We start from the raw sequence: 23,899 nt of genomic DNA on the forward strand, positions 1-23,899 counted from the left end.
AACATGCTACACACCGTGTCATCTTGACCGGCCGGGACTTGCATCCGGTAGCCAAGCGTCGGACGAGTTTGTTTGCGTGTCGGGGAAGGAAGGTTGATTCGTTTTCCCGGGATACAGACGAAGCTTGATGGATGGCAGGGTCGGCTACGGTCAAAGGTTTGGATCCTGAGGGTCCTAAGAGATCGGACAAGTGTCGGACAAAATTTTCGGACCAGCGTTTGGGCCCTCTCGGGCAGATTCGAATGATGCAGAGTAATTGATTATGCGAAACAGATGGTTCGATACGGCGAGAATGGCGTTAGGTTTCATATTTTTGAGTGTGAGCCTTAGCCTTCAAAATGTAGCCTTCAGTTTACTAAAACCATTTTACAAATTGTTTAAATGAGTTGTTATATCAGCGGGTGATTGGAAGTTTTGTTATCATGTTCCGTATGTTTGTATCCGTTTTGTCAGTCGTTTATAAGGCATATGTACAGCTCTACAAGTATCTATCGTCCTTTGTACCACGAAAGCATCCTAAAAACAAACTCTAGTGTACCGTTTGTATACTGTGTACAACATTGGAGCGGAAGTGTGGATCGTAAATTGTGAGCCACTTACGGAAGTGGGTGGCAACGAGCGCGAGAATTGGAGGAAATAAATACAACACAACAACAAAAAAGGAAAAACACAACAGCGCACCGGGATGGGACAAGGGGATGGAAAGTGCCATCGTCCGGTTGGCGGAAAAAAGCCATTTCTGCGCGTCGAACACGTCGCGATTTGAATATTTTTGGCATAAATTCTGATTATTCAATCACGATTTATTATTGAAATTCATTCATTTTATAACTGTATGGCTCATAATTTCAATAAATAAAACATTTGTATGATGCTGTTTCTTCCCTCGCTCTGCTCGCGCCATAAAACGACTCCATTCCCAGGCGGCATCCAGCCCGGTGTGTGTGTGTGTGTGGAAATGATGCGAACCGATGGATGGATGGGCAATTCGAGCGAGCAAAGACGATGAATGATCAAAAGGGTTCGATGGTGCAAAGGGACGGCACCGCCTCGCCCGGAGCCCCGGAGAAAGCATGGCAACACGAGCAAAACATAAAAAAGTACAAGACATCAACAAGGTTTGCGTGCCCGAGCAAGAGTCTACGTGCTTTCCGCCGGGGAAGGGAAAATCGCAACAATCGGGAAAGTGGCGGGATTTGTTGCTGGAAAGCTAAAACATCCGCAACAGTCCGCAGTAAAACGGCGAGGAATTTGTTTCCTTTTCCCCCCACCGTTTTCGAGGAGTCACCGGCTGCGCACAATAGAAGCCCAATATAAAAGGTAATATTTAAGAAAAATCGAACTAACACGGGGTTTTGGGCGAAAGAAAACGTATGATAGCGGACCAGGTTCGCTTCGGTATGTTATGAGCCTCGGTACGGTTCGCTGCGGTTGTGACCACTTGCCGCAAGTTATCCTCTCCGGCGGTGGTGGAAGGGACGACGGCCGCGGCCTCGGCGAACATAAAATCAATAAATTCATTTCCCGTAAACATAAATTTCCTGCTAATGGTGTTTTCCTCCGTTTTTACGCGTTCGCGTACGCACGGCGCGCTTTCGTGCGGTGGAACGAAGGCTGCGGTGGGGCATTGGGGAACCGTAGGGGGAGCGCGAGGAGTGTTTGATCGGTCGGAAAAAGGACACATGTTGATGCAGGAGTGGTTGTGTTTTTGCGTGGGATTTTATGGCCAGAGGAAGATAAGAGCGACGAAGACAAAAGCACCGACGGGATAATCTACGGTAGGGGGTCTTTATTTTTGTGAAACGCTATGGTTTACGAAGAGTCAGATAACAAATTTTACGTTCACTAAGGATTAGTACTAATAATAATAATAATAATAGTAAGGTAATATTTTTCCATACTATTTCATTAAAATTATCTTCTAAAATAAGAAACAAACTTATCAATGGCAAGTGCATGAATTGGTTGGCCTAAAATATCCTCATGAATTCACTCTCATGAATTCCATTCACTTTTCATTTCATTTGTGAAGGTGGCATTGTGTTGCGTTGCACCTCTCTCGAACACCAGGGGTTGTTGATTCCCCAAACACACAAATGACATCGAGCTCCAGCTTTGAAACCGAGACGAAATGAAAAAGGACGAATGTTTACCCACTGCAGCCCGCCCGTGGGTGGGAAAACCCGGAGGGGTGGTACCACGAGCGGTGACTCCCTGTAAGTGCATTCTGTGCAACGAGATAATTGGATACTACACCATAAAACAAATTAACAGCTTCCAAAAGGGTGATTAATTCTCACCGGTGTAATAGATTTTCCACTTTTCTTGCCCCTCGCTCGACGTGTCTCGCACCGTTCGGTTTGTTCCAGTGCAATTTCCGTTCAAGTTCGCTCGAACTTTGATCCACCCTCTATTTTCCGAACCCACACGCGGCCTTTCTCTGGACACGAGCAGGAAGGATTGATACGGAACAGTTAGACATTTGAGGGGTGAGTTTGTTCTGCTTCAGCATAAAATATGCAACAGCCTTCGGGCCTACGCAGGCCAGGTCGGTTGGGTTCGTAATTACGAGTTCGTCTTTTGCATCCGCCGTGCATCCTTTTCACCTGTTCCATCTATTCCCTGCATTGCGTGACCGCCGAATGATTATAAAACTAATCAAAATGGATCAGTGCGTTCAAACCTACGCTAAATCAAATGGGATGGACGTGTAACGAACGTAGCCAATCGATTCGAAGAGACTGATCCCTGTTCCAACATAAATGCAGTAGTTCAAATTGTTTCAAAAGAGGGTAGTCTCTCAAATAAATGATTTATAAGAACATTAAACAAGGTATAACATAAGCTTAGCGCAATTGACGAGTTAATTATGTTAAATTCATAGTTCAAATTTATTTAAATACCTTTCCACCTTTCCTTACCGCCTTTACAATAACATGTACTTGTTCATGTGACACTCTCAATCAAAGTATTGCGGGAACTTCTCGTCCTCTTCATGATAACCTGTGCGCTGGCACTAAATAAAAAGTTATTGCTCCTTTTCCACTGAGATCCCTGTTCCGTTTTACGTCTATTTTCTTTGTGCGTTCGGAGCACAAGGATCCGTGCGAGATACTTTCACCAAATGTATCCATCATTTACCTTAACGAGTGTATGCAATGATTTGGAAGAAATAGCTGTCGTACGAATTGCTTGACGTTTCTACTGGTGTGTTCTTTCGGTGTGTTTCAACGTTCGGTTGCAAAACAGTAATCGTTTCGTTTTTTTTGACGGCACACTGTACATTTTCCTGTTTTTCTTTTTTACACAGCTAGGGATTTTATCATGAAAATCTTAAAAAATGGTTCCAATCGAACCTCCCAATCCTGCGTCGTTGGCGTTTTCCTCCAACATTAGTCACTTGTTCGATTCCCTTTTCTGATTTCCGTACAACAGAATCAACAAGCCATCGATGGAGGGAAGAAGATGCATAAGAACCAATCCGAAACAACGAAGAGAACAGCCCCCATATCCCCATTCCTAGGGCACATCGGGGCCATAGAAACATTACAAAACAAAAATGGATACGATCAACAGACACAGGCCGGTAGCACAGCGAGGGTCATAAAAGCGAAATAAAAGCAACGGAATCACAATCTCCTACGTACTACGGGCCCTGCGTACTACATTATGCAGCGGATCCGTGTCCGTACGTTGGGCCACGGGCTGCAAGGAACCGGTGTACCGGAAGTGAAAGGCACGGGCCGGCCGGCTTTTAACAAGCATAAAATGCTGCTTTATTATCGTCCAACAACGACGGCAACGGGGTTTGTGGAAACTCGCACTCGGATTATTATTGATGGCCTGTATGTTGACCGTGGCTTCCATCGGAGCATAGGAAACCCGCCGCGAAGCGGCCGATAGTGCCGGTGGGAGGAAAGCATATGCTCTGGGCCACCCACGATCCTTCCTCCCTCACCCTTTCCACCGGCGTAAATAAATATGAGAAATTGTTATAAATTTATTGATCAAACACAAAATATGTGTAATCAATTTCGGTACCTCGGCCAACAGCCGATCGGCTACGCAAAGGACCCCCCTTGGTGCCCTTCGTTTACACCAAGGGAACGTTTACATTGGCGAGTGGAGGTTTTTTTCTTCCACTCCGAACCGATGCGCGCTGTTCGTGTCGACGTGGGCCCTCCGTGTATTTTTCCATTAGATTTAAACGCACGATTAATCTCCTGTCTCGTATCGTCGAAAACTGATTTCTCAAAATCTGCCTACCGAAGACTAACCCTTGATTGTCAAGCAAAACTTTCGCATGCATTTTATCTTTTTTAAAATTACAATTATATTTAAAATCTTCGATGTAAAAGGAGGAGAAAGAATTAAAACTGAGGATGTGGTTATAACTTTTAAAAAAACTTAAAGGTACTCAAAATGCGTTTTGTACTCTTCTACCAAGGGTTAATATGCTAAAGTTGAAGGTGTCCTGTCCTGGCAAGAATCTTGTTACAAATAAGCTGTTCTTACAAGTATCCCATCTTTCGTGACACGTCACTTGGATGGTTTTTCCTCTCCATCGCCGAAAGCCTCCGTTCTTACCGAAATCTGGTAAGGTAAGCGGAAACGCACGTTTCACAAGTGGAGTTCAACGCTCCCCATCCCCATTACATCCCTATCGCTCTTTCCTCCTTCCCCGGTGCTCCTTGCGGGCGAAGCAAAAGGAGTGAATCTGCTTCAATAAATATTTATTTAATACACGTTTATAAGGGATTATGTGTTTTTATAAGCAAGATTAATGACCTTTAGCGTGGGGCGACTTTACTGCTTCGTTTTTTTTCTCGTCCACCCACCCCATCCCATCTGGCTATCGTACCCGGTTTTTAACGGGTGCTTTGCTTCAGGATCGCCACTTTTGGGGGTTCTGGTTTTTTTTTTCTCTGGTGCCGAAAACTCGAAAACGGCTCGTTGAAATATTCCCCGGGGAGGTATCTTGTTCGAGAATAACCGGTGTTGTGAAGGCACTGGTTTCTTGGTGTTTACAACGGATGGTCTAACTGTCCTTTTCGTAAGATGGTAACAAGATGCCCTTGAGGAGGTTGCTTTAATTCAGGTGTGTTTTTGAAGAGTAATTTCCACTTCTATTTTTGAAATGAAGCGTGATTGAAGAGTAATATTTTATTCAGCAGATTTATGATTTCCATAGTATATTAGAAGATCTAGAGGCGCTTTAAATTATACTTCATTCCTTCACGTTTCTTTTATATGCTTAACTTACTTTTCAATATGTCCTCGCAGAATGAAAAGACAAAGTTAAATGTTCTATAAAAAACCTAAATGGTGGTTAAAATCAAAATAATCTCTGGCTGGCATGTTTGAGGTTTTTCGCCGTTAAACTAACCAGACGGCGTATGGAGTGTAGTGGTCATTACTTCTGGACGGTCAGTTTTAACGTGTGACTATAAAATATATGCCAATTATTTGACCACAACCGGCCTCGTTCCCCGCCGGTTCGTTGGAAGTAACTATACCGATTGCCGCTGGACTACCCAGGGGCCGGGAAAAGTCATTTCCATTGTGACACCAATTTTTCGGAGCAATGATTCTCTCCATCAGCCCTTCGTTCGAAATGTTCGGCCCAGGTTCGGGTTGTTGAAAGCAAACCCCCCGTGAGTGGGGTTCGCGGTCCAAGCGTGAAAAATCAGCACCAGAAACGCCGAACCCAGTGACAAGGCTGTTCGGCGTGCCAGTGTTAGCAATTACTTTCCAATTAAAACTGAAGTAAAATAAAATTTAACAGCATCTATAAAATTTTAATTGATTCACTAGAATCACCCACGATGCGGCCGTCGCCGCCAATCGTGGCCCCCCAATGGACGTGGACGCAAGCGGAAAGTGTGCGACGAACCTGAAACCGGTGTGCTTCCCCGAAATTTGCTCTTTCGAGAGCTTACAAGTGAACGAGAGGCACGCCACTACAAGAGGAAAAGAAAAGAGAAGAAAACACGGAAAATACTACAAGTGCCAACGAATCATCAGAAATAGCACAACAGAGCGTGGCCGGCTGGTTTAATTTCTTGAGGTTAAATTAAAGTGCGATAGGTGCGGCAGCAGCCGACGGGAAAATGTTTAGAGTAATGGCCGGTTGTAAAATAAATTTAGCGAAAATTTTCTAATTTCCATCGCTTCTGGATGGCTTCTAGGTTGTTCTTTTCTTTTTGGGGAAAAGTTTTAGTTTTGCCCTCGGAACGGGAGGGCTGGCCATTCGCTAGCTCTCCCACAGATGGCTTTGGTGATGATTTTCCGCGCTTTTCCCCCCGCACCCAAGGCCCGGGGATTGGGCGATGGGAGTAACGTCGGTAAATTTGATGGAAAGGTGGGATAAAGTTTTACGATAATTGTTCGATATTCCCGCGAGGTGGGTTACGGGCGATGGTGATTTGATTGTGGCCCTTCCGGGGGAATGCTTGGAAAAGTCGTGGAAAAGAGGCCGCGGGAGGCAATCTAATTAGCGCTGGGCCAATGGCGAATTAGTGGACGTCTGGTGGATGAATTGGGTAGGGAACGACTTGTTGGTGAAGCCGATAGCGATCGATGCTGCTCCGATGGAGGGTGAAGCTTTTGTAATTCTATAAAAGCGAATTAAGGGAACAATATAACGTTTTTGACAACTTTATTTTAACAAAGTCGGCTATAGTTTCATGAATAGTTTGAAATGAAATTTTGTACGGTAATAGTTTTTACATGTTTTAATGGGTATTAGTTATGGGTAAATTCCACAAAATACCGGAACCGCTTCCGAATGACTCCACCAATATCTGAAGCGGCTCCTTAAGGTAGGTACAATACTCCGAGCTAGGAACCGTCCGGAGCTGTCCGGAACCGTCCGGTGCCTTCCGGAACCGTCCAGAGTCGTCCGGAACCATCCGGAACCGTCCGGAACCGACCGGAGCCGGAACCGTCCGGAACTGACCGAAGCCGGAGGAGTCTGGAGCCGTCCGGAGCCGTCCGGAGTCGTCCAAAGGAGTACGGAGGAGTCCGGAGTCGTCCGGAGCCGTCCATAACCGTCCGGAGCTGTCCGGAACCGTCCGGAACCGTTCGGAACCGTCCGGAACTGACCGAAGCCGGAGCCGTCCGGAGCAGTCCGAAGCTGTCCAGAACCGTCCGGAACCGACCGGAGCCGAAGCCGTCCGGAGCTGTCCGGAGCAGTCCAAAGCCGTCCGGGGCCGTCGGGAGCCGTCCGTAATTGACTGAAGCCGGAGCCGTCCGGAGCCGTCCGGAGCATTCCAGAACCGTCCGGAGCCGTCCGGAGCCGTCCAGAACCGTTCGGAACCGACCGAAGCCGGAGCCGTCCGGAGCAGTCCGGAGCAGTCCAAAGCCGTCCGGGGCCGTCGGGAGCCGTCAAGATACGTCCGGAGCCGTCCGGAGCCGTCCGGAGGAGTCCGGAGCCGCCCGGAGCCGTCCATAACCGTCCGGAGCTGTCCGGAACCGTCCGGAACCGTTCGGAACCGTCCGGAACTGACCGAAGCCGGAGCCGTCCGGAGCAGTCCGGAGCAGTCCGAAGCCGTCCGGAGCCGTCCGGAGCCGTGCGGAGCCGTTCGGAACCGTCCGGAGTCGGCTCCGACTGCCGACTAGCGGTTCCGGACGGTTCCGGACTCAAACGTGGGTTTTACTAAACCGGAATCTGAGCCGGTTTAAAGCTGCTCGGAAGCGGTTCCGGGCGGTTGGTGCGGTTCCGAGAACCCATCACTAATGGGTATGTGTCACAACTCATTTTTCACATCGGGAAAACCTGATGGTTGATGTTAGCAAGTGTCGACAGTCACCCCGTGTTTCCCGAGTGGAAAGCTATTGCGACCACCAAAAAGTGTCAGATTTGCATCGTAACGTTTGTTTGAACTTCATTCATGACGCGAACGACCGCTCCATGAGGGCGGCGATGATGCTGGTGCCGATGTTGACGGAACGTGCTGCATCAGCGGTTTCTCTTTCGCCTTCTTGACCAGGCTCAACCCTCACCCCCCATGCGTGCGTGCATTCGCCACATGATCACCTGCATCCGGTGCATCTGCGGTCGAGCTTCGTACTGCGGGATAAATGATGCAGCGAACGGACCAGCTTCTACACCAACCTTTCCCGCCCAATGTTGGGTGGGCGTAGGCTTAATTTCTCTGGAGACTCCGACCGACACGACCCGGAAGTCTAATTCGAGCGCATGGGCCGAAGGTGTGACCGATGGTGGTCAATTTGGTCGTAACTTACCGAGCTATCGATGCCTTAATCATTGTCTGAAATAATGGGATCATAAAACTACTCAATTAAGATTAACTCGAGTGGGGGCTCGGACTCGCCTTCGGGCTCGTCCATGCGCCCGAGCGAGGAAGTTTGTTGGCGGGAGATCAATTTTTACACACCCTCGTAGAGCGCCAACCGACGGTCAGCTTCTTCCGGTGCAGCAGGCACCTCATAGGAGCGTTCGCCTTTTCGCCTTGGCTGCGATCCACTGTGGTGCACTTGAAACTAACCATTATCTATGCTCGGTAGGGCAGGGCAGCAATTAAACCTGAAGCCTTGGCTTTTTGCTGGCCGTGGCTCCAAAGGATGTGTCGTGTCGGAAGTGCAGGCCGGACGCTTGTCTGCGTACCCGCTAGGCGAACGCAACTCAAGCGCTTCCCCCGACATAAGGATAAGAGATGGCTCCATCCGGGCTCTCAGGACGAGAGGATGCGGTGCGTCTTGGCGTAAATCGATACATGATGGTACGGGCTTAATGCAGCACGAATTATCCCGCACCGGGATGGCTTGCAGCTGCACCGGCTTCCACCAGCAACGGAAGGGCAAAAAGCGAGCGACTGGTCTCATCTTACATATTCGAGCCGTACGGTAACTGGTTGTTCGTGGTGTGGCGCAATCTCTTTAAAAGCCACCCTACGAGGAGGCGAGCTTTTTTCCTGGCAAACAAATCTTTCTGCAACGACTCTTCGAAAGAGGGATGTTGAGAAGAACGTTTGATGCGTTGTATGCAGGATACAGTTGCGTGTGCAGTGTTTGTATACTTATGGCGTTTTGTGTGTCTTAAAGGTGGCTTTAAGGAGTGTTTAAATGATGTTACGCAGCACCAATTGAATTTCATGGGTAATATTTTATAAATATTTACTGGTTTTCAGGTGTTTTAAAACTTCTTTGTCAAAATAATCATGTTTGGTTTCTAGTTCTATTAAAAACAAAACCTTTAATTTCAATCGTGTTGGTTTGATAAACAAATTCAAACATAATACTCACAAAATAACACTGTTCACTACAGACTTAACGACCCTAGTTCTATGCTTACCATTACAGGCAAACCCCGATAACAAAGTTCAAGATGGCCAGCGTAGGGTCGTTCTTGGAAAAATATTGCATGTTCGTCCAACCTTCACGTTGTATCGAGTAAAAGGCAGCCAACCCTGCATCCTAGATTTAGCATAATGCTCATGGATTGACTTTCCTTCGCTCCAGGAACACCTGCGCGATTTGTTCTTTCCCTTCACTACCACTTCCTTGCCCCGCGGGCTTATGTTTTTTGACCGACACTTGTTTGACATGTTCATGTTCCTTTTTCCCAAATTCCAATTTACATCATCCCCGGTCGAAGGCGGGTGGATGGAATGCCTCGCCGTTGTTGCCGGCGCAGGAAAAATTACGCCTGTGTTTTTTGAGCAGCAACATTTTGTTCCAACCACCCTGCTCCCCCCACCCCTCCTTGGGCCAGTTTTTCCTTGCTGGCGTGTTGGGAAATTATGCAAAATCGATACATGCCACTCAGTCACTCAGACGAACTGTTTGCGAGCCGGAAAAGTTAACCGTCAGCGTCAGCCCGACCTGCCATTTCCTCCCCGTGCCCTTCCGGTTAATTCTCCTCGCAAAAACGAACGCGGCGAAACGCTAACGGGACGAGGTGTTGTGCAGCGGTAGTAACCTGTTTACGGTGCGATATGCTAACAACAACAACATTGTTGATGTATCGAAGCACGGGGCTTGGGTAGGGAGCGCGGGGGAAAAAGGCAACATTAAACGGCGCTCCATCGTTTGAGCGTTGGCACCTTTTTCGATAAGGCTTGTTTGAGGGAAGATTGTCGGTGCGCACGCCGCGCTGGATAAATGTTTGGTATCGTTGCTTCCCCCCTGTTGTTACCGGGAAGGGTTGCACGAACAGATAGCCATCGGAGAGAGGAGCGATAGAAAGAGAACGAGCGCAAACACGATGGTTGTGAAAGAAAGTAATGTAAAAACAGCGAAGTGAACAAAATCATCCTTTGAATAAACATAAACGTAACCAACGTGACCAACCACCAAGCTCCTCGTGGGGGTTCGGTACACTCCGAAGGGGTGTACATTTTTGGATGAGGTTCTCAGAAATGACCCGCGATCCTCCGCCCTTTTGGTCTTCCCACAGCAACCATGTACAACCGGTTCAGTAACATAAAAACGAAGTAAAACGACACCCCCGGAGCGAAGTCAATGTGTCCACGCAAAGCTCAGGCCGGTGTTAAGCTCAAACTGTTGACTTGCCTGCCGCGGTGCGTTCTTCTACTAAGCTCCCCTCCCTCCCCCCCAACCACCCCATTCCGACTTCCGTTAACATTCAATTCGAGTGGCACCTGAGAGAAAACAGTGTAGAAACAACATTCGATAACGACCGCGAATTTTTCACTCTTTTCACTTCACAGGTGTCGACTTGTAGAAGGCGTGGGTGTGTGTGTGTTTTTTTTTTACGTTTGTATGTGTCTCTTCACACAGGCAGTTATGTTTTACGTGTCGCACGCAACATTGGCGCATACGAAATTCGGCACTTTTTCGATGTCGGTCGAGTTCAGCGCCGTCGGAGCGGGGGCGGGGGAGGAAAATGAGGACACAGTCAAGTGGATTTTCCTTCTCCTTTTGTTCATGTGGAGGAAGCAAGGTGTGCAAGTTTGTTTCATTTCACTCTTAGTTGTTCCACATTCTTCCCGGGAGCGGGTGGATGCGGGTATTGCACTTCGGGTAATGCATCGTTTTCCGCCCGGCTGTTGATAAAGTTGCTCCAAACCCCGCCCCACCCCCTCCTCTCCCTCCTGCCGCACGGTAGGTGTCGGTGTCGAAAAGTGTCCAAATTGTTGCACCTATTTAAGTTGAATAGCCTTCCACCGAACATCAAACAGCGACGGACGTTTTGAGAGCAGTGAAGCACGGGCACGTCGGCAAAATGGAAACACAAGTCCTTCAGCTGGGGGCGACGACGTTTTTACGATGATGGTGTTACATTATGCTCAGTTTGTTGTAGCGGCAAAAATGACACACTTTTTTAACGAAAGAACAGGTGTGAGTTCCATACAGAAAAGGAAGGCGAAAGAAAAACACGATCTGTAAAGATTGTCGTTTTGCTTGAACCAAACAAAACAGAACATTACTGTACTATGTATATGAATTATAAAGCAAATCACACATATAATAAGTTCATTTAAAACGTATGGATTGTAGGGATTGAGCCGAGATAAGATAGAAATTAAATAATTGATCGAAACAAACAAATGAATGAGTGAAATTATTCACAAGCTAGATGGCAATGATAATTTGGAACTATAGCCTACTTGAACGGAGATAGATCTGCGTTTGGATCAAAGGAAAAAACAGTTTATATATTGAAACGAGAACAAACGAAGAGCAGTCTTGTGATAGAATAGAGGTGAAAGAGGCCACCCGGCTCAAAGCCTCTCAAATACATATTTACTACTACTACTCTTGTGATAGAAGTTGAGTCGAGCGGATGGGAATAAGAAAGAAAAGAAGCAAGAATAATATTGTCGAATTTGGAGTTTAAAATAAAAATATAGAAATGTTTCGTGGAGAGCTCATAAAAACAAAGTAAAAAAAATGTAAAAAGTCCTTTGGGAAGATCGTGTAAGTCCAGTTGAAACGCGCCCTGGCGGAAGTGTTGCATTACAAACAGTCAACCACAGCAAAACATCGAGAAATAAAACACAATCTTTGCATCCCCTAGCCCCGCGCACCGACCCGGAATCACCGTCGGTTCGACGAGCTATTCCGGGCTCTGTTTTGCTGCACGCACTTCCTGTTATGTTTTGAAAAAACACAAACCCAAAGGAAACGGCAAGGTACAACGGAAAACAGAATGGCTGCCGTTCGTGAATAATATAATTCTACGGCGCGTCGGGCAAAAGGGACGGCTTCACGCGAGAAAATTGATAGCGTGCAGCGGAAAGGCGTTTCCTTTGGCTGACTAATTAATGTTTTTAATCCCCCCTCCCCCCCTTAGCCTTCAGGGTTCTCGCTCGGTTGCGTTGCTTTTATTTGATTTTTCTCACCTGTACGCTACTGTTATCGGTTTACTCGATTATGTTGTTCATCAAATGGAGTTTCTTTTTTCCACAGATAAGCAAATTAAAGTTTTCCACCTAACAAAAAAAAAACAAACGGTGGAAGTTGTGAATGTTCCTGATGGCTATGCGAAAGTTTAATTTTATTATCTCCATTTTGTGGTTGTTTGAAATGGATAAAGGTTTTAATTTTAGTGTCAATTTAACAACAGCCAATTTCAAAACCACGGTAATTGCTCATCACCGTTCGATTTATTTTTTTTACTGACGTACTTCACTCGCTCCATTCATTCCCTCCACCTTGCTTCTCTTCTCCCTCCCCTATGATTGCAAACCATTTTCTTTTTTTTCTCCTTTGGTGTGAAACTCCACACAATTTGTCCGTGCCGGGATCCCGAACAATCCGACGGAACATGTGATGTGACTAATTGGATTATGAGTTCAATCAACGGGCAACTTGTTGGACAGTCTATGAGTGTGTGTGTGTGTGTGTGTCCGAAAGCGTAGGTATTATGTAGGGTCGAGGTCCACCCAATCCCACCCTCAGCAAACCCATCGGTCAAAGCGTTCGTGAAGCAAATTGCCGTATTATGTAGCATTCGAAAAAGTTTGTTATCGTGTGTACAAATGATTGCCTCCCTAAAACCCGGCCTCGACACACACGCACATAGTGACAGTGACAGTTTTTGACTTATTCAGCACCCAGTGAGCAACACCTTGCTCCATCCATCACGCACCAGAAGCGCTGTGTCCTCTCAGTGTCCTTTTTCAGTCCAAAAACGCGCGTCCTTTGGCGCTCTGCAATTAATGGGTACGCTTGAAAGGAAGCGGGGTAAAACTTTTGTCACGAAACATGGAAAAAACATTTACCAGGCTCCCGGTTCGAAGCACGAATGAGTGCGCAATGCGGGAATCGGTTGGGAATGAATTGGAAGTACGGCAAGCATGACGTCCTTTCCGGTGAAAGGGAGAGGATGAGGAAAAATGCCGAACATTCGGTGAAATATGTCGAGTATGAATGTTTTACGAGGCGAAACTTCCCATCTCCACCGGTGACGGTTGCGTATGTGTTGCGCGCCGGTTTTATGTTGTTCAGATTTTTTTGTTCGTTTTTGTTCTGCCTTTGCCCCTTTTTACCACGAAAGACACGGAAAATAATTAAACGCAGAAAGAGGAAATTGGTTTTATTTTTCCTGCGTCCATGTCGGAGGATAATTTCCGTCCGATTGCCACAAACCGACAACAGAAAGGAGTCTTTGCAGGTGTAATCAAATTAGTATTAATTTAACTGACCTTATGCCGTTCGGAGTCACACTGTGCGTCCTTTTTTTTGCCTTTCCGGTTCCTCCTCTACCAGTTTAAAGCAATCCCGGTCGAATGTGGTTGGTACGTGCGTACAAGTACGAGCACCTTTATTGCGTACACCACTGACGCAATACGCACACAACACGCCAACGTGTCAACCGAGCAGGCGAGCGCTAGCGTCCCGGTCGCTTTTTCAGTAGGCGGAGGATTGTTATTTTGGCGTGATTACGAATAATGTAAGATCCTTACCGGCGCACCGGCTAACGAAGGCTAACGTGAGGCTCTACGCCGTGGCACGGGGTCGGTCAACCGGTCCAGCCGTTGATGAAGTCGCATACTTCAAACTGGCCGGCCACAAAATGACCCGACATGGGGATGGCTTTCCGCCACCCTCGAAAAAAAAAAAACTCCCCACCAACTGCGAAGCCCACGGTGACGGCGGCACAGACGGCACAAATTAGGTTTTCCCAGCCACACAATCAACGGCAACGATGACAGCAGCGTGACTGTACCGTCCACGGAGCGACTCTCGGAGCTGGCTCGGCCTTTGGAAAATTGCTGCGGGGTATTTTCTTTGTCGGGTCGTCCTGTTGGTGCGTGCGGTCGAACGAGGGCACGGATTACGGGGTGGGGTGGGTGTAATAATGTTACGTTAAGGCTTTAGAATTTGGTTAATTGAATGCCACGGGTAGTGGTCCGCGCCGCCGATGTCTCCCGGCTGATTTATGATGCCTTGAGAAAGCCGATTGGAGTGTAGCGATCGGTTTCGGTAGGCTTTAAGGTGCGTCAATCTCTGCTTCGATGGTGGAGATTTCAGATTCTTCCAGAATACCTACGATTAAAGTGATTTTGCACGGTTTACGTGGCAGATTAAGTGTGATTCTAGGTTGTCTCAACTCGCATAAACCACCATGCGCCTCCATCATGGGGAAAATTGCATATAAAGTTGTCTTTTTTTTCTTATTAAAGTTGTCAGATTAAGTTATTTAAGTAAAGTTGACACGAATTGAGTAAAATATGTTGAAATTTACGTTTTAAGCCTGTGGAATCTACTGCAACTTTTAATAGCAGCAAACTACAACGAGCTTCTGTTACTTATTAAAATCCGCCTAAAGGTATGCAATATGATGTGCGTAAAGGATTTGAACGTTAATTTTCCTCCGTGCCTTTGAATGCCTTTTAAAGTTGATGTATAATAAACTGAGTGAATCCAACACATGTTTCACAACGATGGAACATCCATTCAAACATTTTTCTGTTATAAATTTGTGACTCTGCAATAAATCTGTCCTGTTTTACTTACCACTTTTATTATCGGAAATGTTAGTGTAATAGATCGGCGCCACACAACCCTCGGTCGGGCTGACCGGGCCGTTGGAGTCATCCTTCCGCTGCACGATTCCCGCTCCGTTGCCCCCGCCTCCGGCGCCCCCGCCATTCGCATTGGACAGCGTAAAACCAACAACACCGCCACTCTCCGACACCTTCCCCTTGCCGCCGTCCATCGCCACTCCACTGCCGAGCCCGGGGCCACCGCTAATGACACTCACGCTGTTCAGTATAACGAGATTGCTGCCGGAACCACTTCCGGTTGCTTCCTTGCCGACCGTGACACCATTGCTTTTTACAATAACATTTCCCAAGGCACTACTACCACTACTACTGCTGCTGCTGTTGCTGTTGCTGCTACCTCCGGCTCCGCTCTCCGCCCTGGTGACCACGCGCACGTCCCCCGCCCGTCGCACGACCCCTCCATTGCGCTCCGCCACCTGCTCCACGTCCTTGCCGGGTGCCGATTTCCCGTTGACCACCAGCACCTGCCTCGAGGTGCTTGTTTGATGTTGCTGCTGTTGCTGCTGGTGGTGATGGTGGTTTCCGGGATTGGCCGTTGTGACCACCGTCGTCCCTACCCGGTTCCGGTACGCCGACGTCACCACCGCCGGGGGCTGTTGTTTTTTCACGATGTAACAGCGCGGCATGTTGGAGCTTTCTTTTCGCTTTCCGCTCGTTGATCACTTTTCAAATTGGATGGAATACAGATGGAATCGATCGGTCTCGGTTTTCCCTTTTTCGACCCTCCTGCGGGATGTTTATCGTTTTGAGGCGCCGAGGTTTAGTTTAGCTTCCGTGCCCATCGAACGGACCCGAGGAGCTAGTGTTGGTGAGACGTCGTCAATTGGTCAACGTATCAAAAGCCAGATACGATTAAACGGCTTTGTTTCGATTCGTCCATAAAACACCACTTTCGCTAGTTGCTCATTTATTTCCCGACGCTTGATTGATTCCCTTTTCGGGAGCGCCTTTCGTTCACTTTTCCACGCGCAGATGGAGCTGCTAGCGGTTGTTTATTTGCATTTTGGCGCAAACAGTCACCCTCAGCTCATCGTCGAAACAGTTTTGTGTGTTGAAAACAATCCTCGTTGAGAGTATGTGAGAGAAAGTGTGAAGGAAAAGGTGGAAACGAGAGCAAGAGAGAGAGAGAACCGCAGGGAAGTTTGGGGGAAGGGTTTTTCCTGTTTCACTCACACATCGATAGATCACGGCCGGCGGAAGTGAGCACGAGGACGACTCATCGATGGCGATTCAAACAAACCGGAACCTACGAAACACGGGACGAACCCGGGGGAAGGAGTTGCGGGCAAATAATGCTTGCGTGAAAGTTTGGTCGCACCGTTTTCGCAGTCGCAGCACGAACGCGTCGGTCGGACTCCCGAAAAACGGTCCATCCGTCACCCCCCACCGCACGCCCCACTGTGGGAGGGAAAGGAAAACACACTTGTTGGATTTATGAAATATGTTTCACCGCCTGACACAACACGCCCGAACCGAACACGACGGGCTGGCGATGCGCACGAACGATCCGATGCCGATGGCCGACGGTTGGTGTTGGCGGGAGCGAACGACGGGTGGGGCGGCGCGTTGCGGCGCGGCCCATTATCCGATTTTACGACACACAACCGGGCGAAATCCACCTCGACGCAACGCGGGCTTTTCCGGGGGTTCCGATGTTTACCCAAGGCCTAAGGGGTTCGAACGCCTTCCGGTTCGACGCGCGCTTCCTTCGGGGACGTCACTCGGAGCAGGTGCCTTTATGGTGCTGATGATGGCGTCGATTCGAGCGTTCCGGATGTGTTCCTTTCACGGCTCGCTACGCAGCGTTTCTAATTTTACAGCGAAGGTTTTCCGTCGAATCCGTCCGCGCGCGCCCAAGGAGCGGCCCAAGATGTGCCCGACCCTTTCGCCGGGAGTGCTGCCAAACAAACGGAACGACTTGTGGTGTTTGTTTGTACGTGTGTGCCTTGCGGGATGGTCGCTCCGACTCGGTCGAGTACTTAAGCAAAACCGTCCGTTGATGTCACTGTAAACACGGACAGCATTTCACATCCGCACGGAGCCCGTTGGCCAGGCTTTTGGGTGCTTTCTGCTGAACCAGCAAACCAGCGGAGAGGATCGGGGACGAGGGGTGCTGCTGCGGTCAGCACGGAACCCCCAGCCACACACAGAGTTGTGCCTACGCAGCGTTAGAGGATTCTTGCGTGATCAGCACAAACAACGCTCGCTTCATGTCACGACTTCTCACTCGAGTCCTGTTGCTATCCTCTATGCGAATCGACTCGACGTTCGTTCGGACACTATCACTTGTTGGTAGTTGCTATTGCTTTTGGTTTGCGTCACGCTTATTTACTTCATTGCTTGTAGTTACGCGTGATGTAATTGATTGCTCACTTGTTACTGATTCGATGTATTGCTTTAGTGTTGATTCTTTGCCAGAAAGTTTCATAGATTTTTCTCTATTTTTACAAACAATGTTTCAATTTGGGTGAATTTAGTGTTGTTTGTTTTGTTTAGTTGATGTTACGAAGAGCCTACGAGTAGTTTTTTAGTTTGTTTGAATTATACTTTAATTAACACTGATTTGCCACATTGACTTTTATCGTTCGTTTTCCTCAACAGGTGTTGTTATTACATAAATGATTTTATATTTTTCACAGAGTGGTTATTGCTTTCGTTGTTTTAGATTGCTTTCAATGGATAAAAGATGTTACATTATAGTTTCTTACATTTTCGTGTCTTTTTAATATTCCACTGCACGCATTTAGTTTAGTACACACCCGATTCTATGGCTTTGCATCCGTTCGAGTATCCATTAAAACTCACCGTTGCACCCTCACTCCCGGGAGTCTTTCCACCCCAATCGGGTCGCTATAAAAGGTGAGCACCAAAGGAAAAACGCCGCGATGACGCGTTCGGAACTCGGGTTGATACGCTCGCCGATGACAACGACGACGACGACGACGACCACGATTATGGTTCGGATTCGTGGCGAAGTAATTATTACAGGCACCCCCGGGGGTGGCCCTCATGCAACAAGTAGCTTGTAAGTGGTAGTAAGCCAGCGCCGTTGCGCGTCGTTGTGTGTAGCAGCAAGTGCCGTTCCGGATTTAGGTAACGAATAGGACGAAGAAGGGGGAGAAAAAAGAAACCCGGTTCTGTTGAGGCCGAACAGGGGAAAGCGGGGGAAGCAAAACACCGCCCGCGGAGGGGGTGTCGAAAGTCGTGGGACGGCGAAAAACTTCTGCCCACCCACCCACCCGGGATGTACGGAACCGCGCGCGGAAGGGACGTTTCGAGAAGCACTCGAGGCGCCTGGAGGATTGAGTCCGTTTTGGTCGATTTTTCACCGTCCGCTCTTTGTTCGTTCGCTCACCTCTCCCCCTTCGCCCGGGCCCCTTCAAAAATCCATCTTCATTGACATGCCAACAGGTGCCATTCGGGATTCGTCGAAACTTCGACGGACGCTGTGGGTTATAACGGTGGTTGTAAAACCTTCGATCCGAGGACCGCTCGGAGGCAGAACCTCGTACCTAACACTCACGGGTTTGGAGTAAAAAAAGAAACCGGGCTTGTTACACTTGCCTTCCGGTTACACAATACTTGGACGTTTGCCCCGAGGATAACGATTTGCGCTGGCCTCGGACCGTGACTCGCAAACAACACAACCGTCCCAGACGCAACGGTGTGTAACGGCAGTCGACTGTTCGGATTTTTCTCACTGCTTATCGATTCCTTCGGAAAATGGATTCCACTTGATTCATTTAGGTACTATTTTCTCAACACCACTATCGGCACTATCGCGGAACACTGTGCGGAAAGGAGTTTCTTTTTGCGCCGCAAATAATGTCCGGAAAGAGACGAACTTACATTCGAAGGTGAATTTTCACTTCATAGCACTTTTGTAGTGGAACCAACGTTTGCGGTGTGTAAAAAACGACACGCTACGCAACCTCGTGACCGGGCCACTCGGAGCCATTCGCGAATCGCGGCCTGCGGGGCCATTTTTGCGCAAATTTTCTGCCACAAACCAACCAACACCAGAACCGGGCCCGGCGGCCATGCTTCCTTTTTCGGTGGCACTACGGGTTGGCTTTTATGCTTGCCTCCGAGCTGGCGCTGTTGCTGGTGTTGCTGTGGGCTCTGCTCGGCACGATGTGCCACCAATACAGCCGCACCGTGTACGACCGTGGCCTCGCGCGGGTAACTCGTGTGTCGGTTTTTCCTGCGCTAAGGCGCCTTGCTGCGACAAGTGGGTTTTCCACTGGTGGTCGGGACTGATGCAGCAAACAAGTTGCCATTTTCCGGCACTCAGACCTGTGTCGGATTCGGCACACTCATCGCGAGCGTGTCCTCCTCCACCACCGTCACTGCAGCGTCTGTCACAGTGAGTTCCGAAGCGAACGTCACGTCCGAACGGACGTCCACCAGTGGGAAGGGTGTTTTTATTGTCCCTCCGTCCCACCTTCCCCTCCCTCCGGTACCTCCCTTGTAGCCGGAAAGGGTGGACGATTGTTGACAGCACCCAAACAGGCCACTCAGTCCACAATCGCGCAGTGTGCGCTTATCCTGAGCGTTTGCTTACGGCACTGCGGCGCAGGGGCAGGCACTCACGCACCCAGTTCCCTCGCGAAAAAAGGGAAGAGGACCGAAGGGAAAATCGAAGGGTGTCCTTTCGGCAACGGAAAAACGCACGGAGTGACGGAGTTCCGTTTTCACTGCTGCAAACGTACCGTAGCGTGTCACGGGATTCGCCGATGCGAGAAGAGGGAACACTCGAGATGTCAAGGAAACGGAAGGGATCGTCTGGAAAATCACACCACACTGGCCACACCGCAACCTGGGCTAAGAAACACACAGAGCTGGAACACATACACGGAGGAGCGAGGAAGCACACTGGAGTAGAGGAAAGAAAACACACCGAAAAACTGAACGGCACAGACGACCGAAGCGCACAGTAGTGCAGCAACACCTTTCTGCACTCAGCGCACGTTTGCGTATCTCGGGCTCGGGAAGTTCGGGGTTTCGAGCAGCCCGCGGAAAATTGGCTGGCGTTCACGCGTTCGGGATTCGAGCAGCGACGGACAATATAAGCACGGGAGCCCACACTTTCAACCCACCTGCGTTCGCTGTGTTGGTGCGGTGTTGCGCGTGTGAGTTCCCGCAGGTCCTACAAGTGGTGGTTTCATCGTGCACTTGTTGTCCTGATTCGAGCAGTTCGCGGATGCGATTGCTTCCGGTGCGCCTGCGCACCGTTTTCGTACCGTTTGATGTTTGATGATTCTTGGCCAGATTTGTCCAATCCACCCATGAGCGCGTTATCTTTTGCATACGATCCTGAAATGGGAGTTGAAGAAACTCACGGTGATTTAAAATAAATTCTAAATGATCGAAAAAAAATCTTATAATGCTCCTATTTCTTGCATTTATTACGAATACATTCAAATTTGATTTTAATTTGTGAAAAGAACAGTGTTTATTTCAATTCTGTTATTATTACAATAGTTTAGTTGGTTAGCATTATTTTAGTAGAGTAACACTACAGTATAGGTGATTATAAGTCAACAATTATTAAATCTCATCGGTTTAAAGTCTTTTTAAACAAAAATCAGAATTCAATTTCCCTACGATCGTCGGAAAAGCAACATTTCAAATGTCCTGGCAAACTGCAGTTTGAAGCACGCCTCAAGTAGCGATTAAAACGGATGCACATTAAAGAAGAAAAACGACCAGCATATCGAGCGAGGAAAATGGAGTAGGAAAGTTTCTCCTATGTGTCGCATACCACTTATTGGGCGCCCGGGCGCCTTTTGCACCGCTTCACTGGCCGAACAGCGATGAACATAATTCTAAACATAATTTTACAATTTCTCGCACGGACAATGGCAAAAGCACGCATTCGCAGGCCGCGGTAGCATTCGGCTTCGTTTTGGGGAAATCCCATTTTGTGTCATTTTTTTTTTCTGCATGGGGGTTCCAAGGGCCGGGAAATGGTGGAAAAGTTTTTCCACCGGAACAAGGGTTCTCCTGCCAGTCCGGTGATGGTGGAAATGGCGCAAGGGCCTTCTTGTTGTTGCCGGGCAATGCAATTTCACCACACAATGGCGGGAAGCGAGAGATGAATGGACGAAAAAGTTTTTCCCACTCCGCAAAACATTGGTGGATGGTTGGGGCGACGAGGGGCCAAACGACGGTATCGATGTGTCCGACAACGGTCGTTCGGTCCTTCCAGGGAGGGGGGGAAGACGTGTAGTTTGGTCAATGCAGGTCGAACCCCCGCTCGGCGCTTGTGAACGTTTTCCGGCCGACTCTCCGGTCGGTTGGAGTTTACTTGGCCGAAGGTAGTTGGTAGTACACGGGTTGCAACACACACGTACAAGCGCCGAGGACATGCCGGGCGAACAAACAAGATCTACAATTTAATGTTCCCTTCAAGTCGAACGCGTCGCTGGGATCGGTAGAACCTCTTCAGTGGTGATTGTGGAGGGTGGGTTTTCGTAACAATTTATAATATTTAGTTTTTCTCTGAGTGCTATTTTTCCGATATCACATCATGCAGTAAAAATTCCTACCGTTTTCTTTACCACGAACATAATATTCAAGTGTGGAAACAAACAACTTTACTATAAAACCTAATTGGAAACAAAGTGGGCAACAAAGCTGACCCGTAACGTGATCATCCGGGAGAAACAAACCGTTTGTCTGCGACAGAAAACGGTTTTCATTTAGTTTCATTTCAATTGCGTTATCCCGTTTACCTCCCTCCCCGTTCTACCTCACTCACAGTCGCAATGGAGTGCAGTTTTCCCGCATAGGATTTTTGTTTTTCCACTGCGCAAAGTTGTCGTTTTGCTCCCGGTGGCACGCTGCGTTCGGCTCTGGCTGGCGTGTTTTTGAATTTCGAGCGAAAAATCGTTAACCCCCCCAAATTGTGACATTGTCAACGGGTGCTGCTTCGAGGTGGCCGTGTTCCAAACCGGCCACTTTCTACAGGTGCTCCTAAACGGTGTCTCCATTGCGACACACGAGCAAGTGGAAGGATGTGTTTTTGCGTCGATGCCAATGCTGCACCACGACGATCATGTCGCTTCCGTTAGGGCAGGATGGTCAAAAACATGGGCACGTTGATGTTTTTCTTACGACGAGTTAGTGTATAACAGTTTTCCGATTAATACAGTCGAGTTTAATAAGTGTGGTAGGAATTGGTATTTAATAACAATGTTCTCGTTAAAAACTGTGCTAATCGAATCCTTGTCTTTGTTTGTTTAGACTTTGGGAACTTAATTTTATGTTATTTTTCATTGTTAACATATTTAGTAGATGCTACTAACATAGTAAAGTCTCAAAGAGTCTCCATGGCCATGGCTTAACAACGGAAGGTCAACGATGGTAGTTTCAGCAACGACAAGGCTGCTCTGTGTAGTGTTTCAGCAATGAAAGTGGAACACAGCCCTGAAAAGACTGGCCCCAGAATGGTGATTCTGTTCTCTTCAACAAGTGCAACTAGGCAAACATATTGAAATAAACTTGTTCAACATTGCCCAACGGCTCGTGGTTCGGTAATCCGGTGACGGTGATGAGGAGGAGGGACAAACATTTCGTTGCTCGCTCTCCCGTCAGCCGGACATTGCCGGAGGCCGATGCATTGGAGCATCGAGCGGGTGGTGTTTTAATTTGATATGACAAGAGGCGAGTGTTTGGACGGATCTGGTTTGTCTATCTTCTACTCGACTGCACGGCGAAAGCAGCCAACCGTGCACCGGCGACACGCGTTAACCGACCGACTTGTTTTCCCTTTTCGCATCTCAGCTCGCCCGGTGTGCCACACACTATCGGAAACCTTTTCTCCTCCAGCGGTGGACGCTACACCTTCGAGTTTTGGGTCATCTTTTCTGACAGAGCAGGTACTTAACACGTTCGTTAAATGGCATCGTTGGCTGAAATTGAAAAAGTTACCGTATGAAAGTGTACCACACCGTTCTGCAGGAGAAACGGCCCTCAGAAGTACATTATTTCTCGTATCGTATGGTGTATTTTTGATGAGCTGTCTCGAGTTCTTTTGTACTTAATTTTTCACTTTTTGATAAATAGCTGTTTCATTTAAATTCAGAATTAGTTTAAAAACATTCAACTAAACACTGAAGTCCTTTCTCAAACCATCTGTTCATCGACGAGAGTAATCGATGAACTTTTACTCGCAAAGTTTTTACGTTCGCTCCTGAATGTATGCAAACAACTGTGCACAGCCTCAACTTCTGTCGTTGCAAAATCGTTGACGATTCGGGCGATGGTGCATGTTGCTTATTGAACATACACTTTAAATGGCTGTAATGATTTCCTATTCAAGTTCTATGTCGCCTTCCTTACGCTACCCCAAAACACCCCTGTTGAGGGTCGAAGGAGATGTAAGGTACGGTTGATGCTGGTAGCTGCCCGATTGAATAAACATGTTTCAAGTGGCGCAAGCTCCCAACACCTGCTACCGTTTGCATCTGGTGCACGGTGCAACGCTCCAGTCCTCGTACTCGTTGTTGATTCAGTGAAAGAACACAGAAGTAGCTACACAGCCGGGAAGTGCTGTAATCGCTTAAGTAACTTTATAAATTTTGCCATCTTACGCAATTGAATTCCGGATCAATATCGTCGTGCACCAGGGCAGGGCTGTTTAAATTCTCTCGTCGTCGGCGTTGGCCTGATCCGGCACACAGTCATACGTTTACTACCGTCCTGGTAGGAGAGTAGCGAGTGATAACAAGCTCCAGCTATACTTCGCCCGTCGTAGTTCGGTACACTCACCGTGCTATGTCGGGGTACCCGATGTCCTTTTTCCCATCATTAATCGGTAATCAAGGCAAGCATTCCCAACAGCGTTTGGGAGGTGGCGGACGAGCAAGTCATAGTTTAAGTTTTTGAGCGCTGCC

General features: G+C 48.1%; 2 protein-coding genes across 2 annotated transcripts in view; one reads left to right on the forward strand and one right to left on the reverse strand.

Moving 5' to 3' along the window:
* The window catches only part of LOC131266933 (serine-rich adhesin for platelets-like), a 29,401-nt gene extending 13,776 nt beyond the window's left edge, over window positions 1-15,625 (reverse strand). Inside the window, exon 1 of the mRNA XM_058269630.1 lies at window positions 14,950-15,625. Coding sequence (XP_058125613.1) covers window positions 14,950-15,625 — 676 coding nt within the window. The remainder of the gene's footprint in view (window positions 1-14,949) is intronic.
* LOC131266950 (2-aminoethanethiol dioxygenase) overlaps window positions 1-23,899 on the forward strand; it is a 395,883-nt gene that overhangs the window by 110,196 nt on the left and 261,788 nt on the right. The gene's annotated exons all lie outside the window — the stretch shown is intronic.

This window comes from Anopheles coustani, chromosome 2 (assembly GCF_943734705.1).
Source record: "Anopheles coustani chromosome 2, idAnoCousDA_361_x.2, whole genome shotgun sequence".
In the NCBI taxonomy this organism is placed as follows: Eukaryota; Metazoa; Arthropoda; class Insecta; order Diptera; family Culicidae; genus Anopheles; species Anopheles coustani.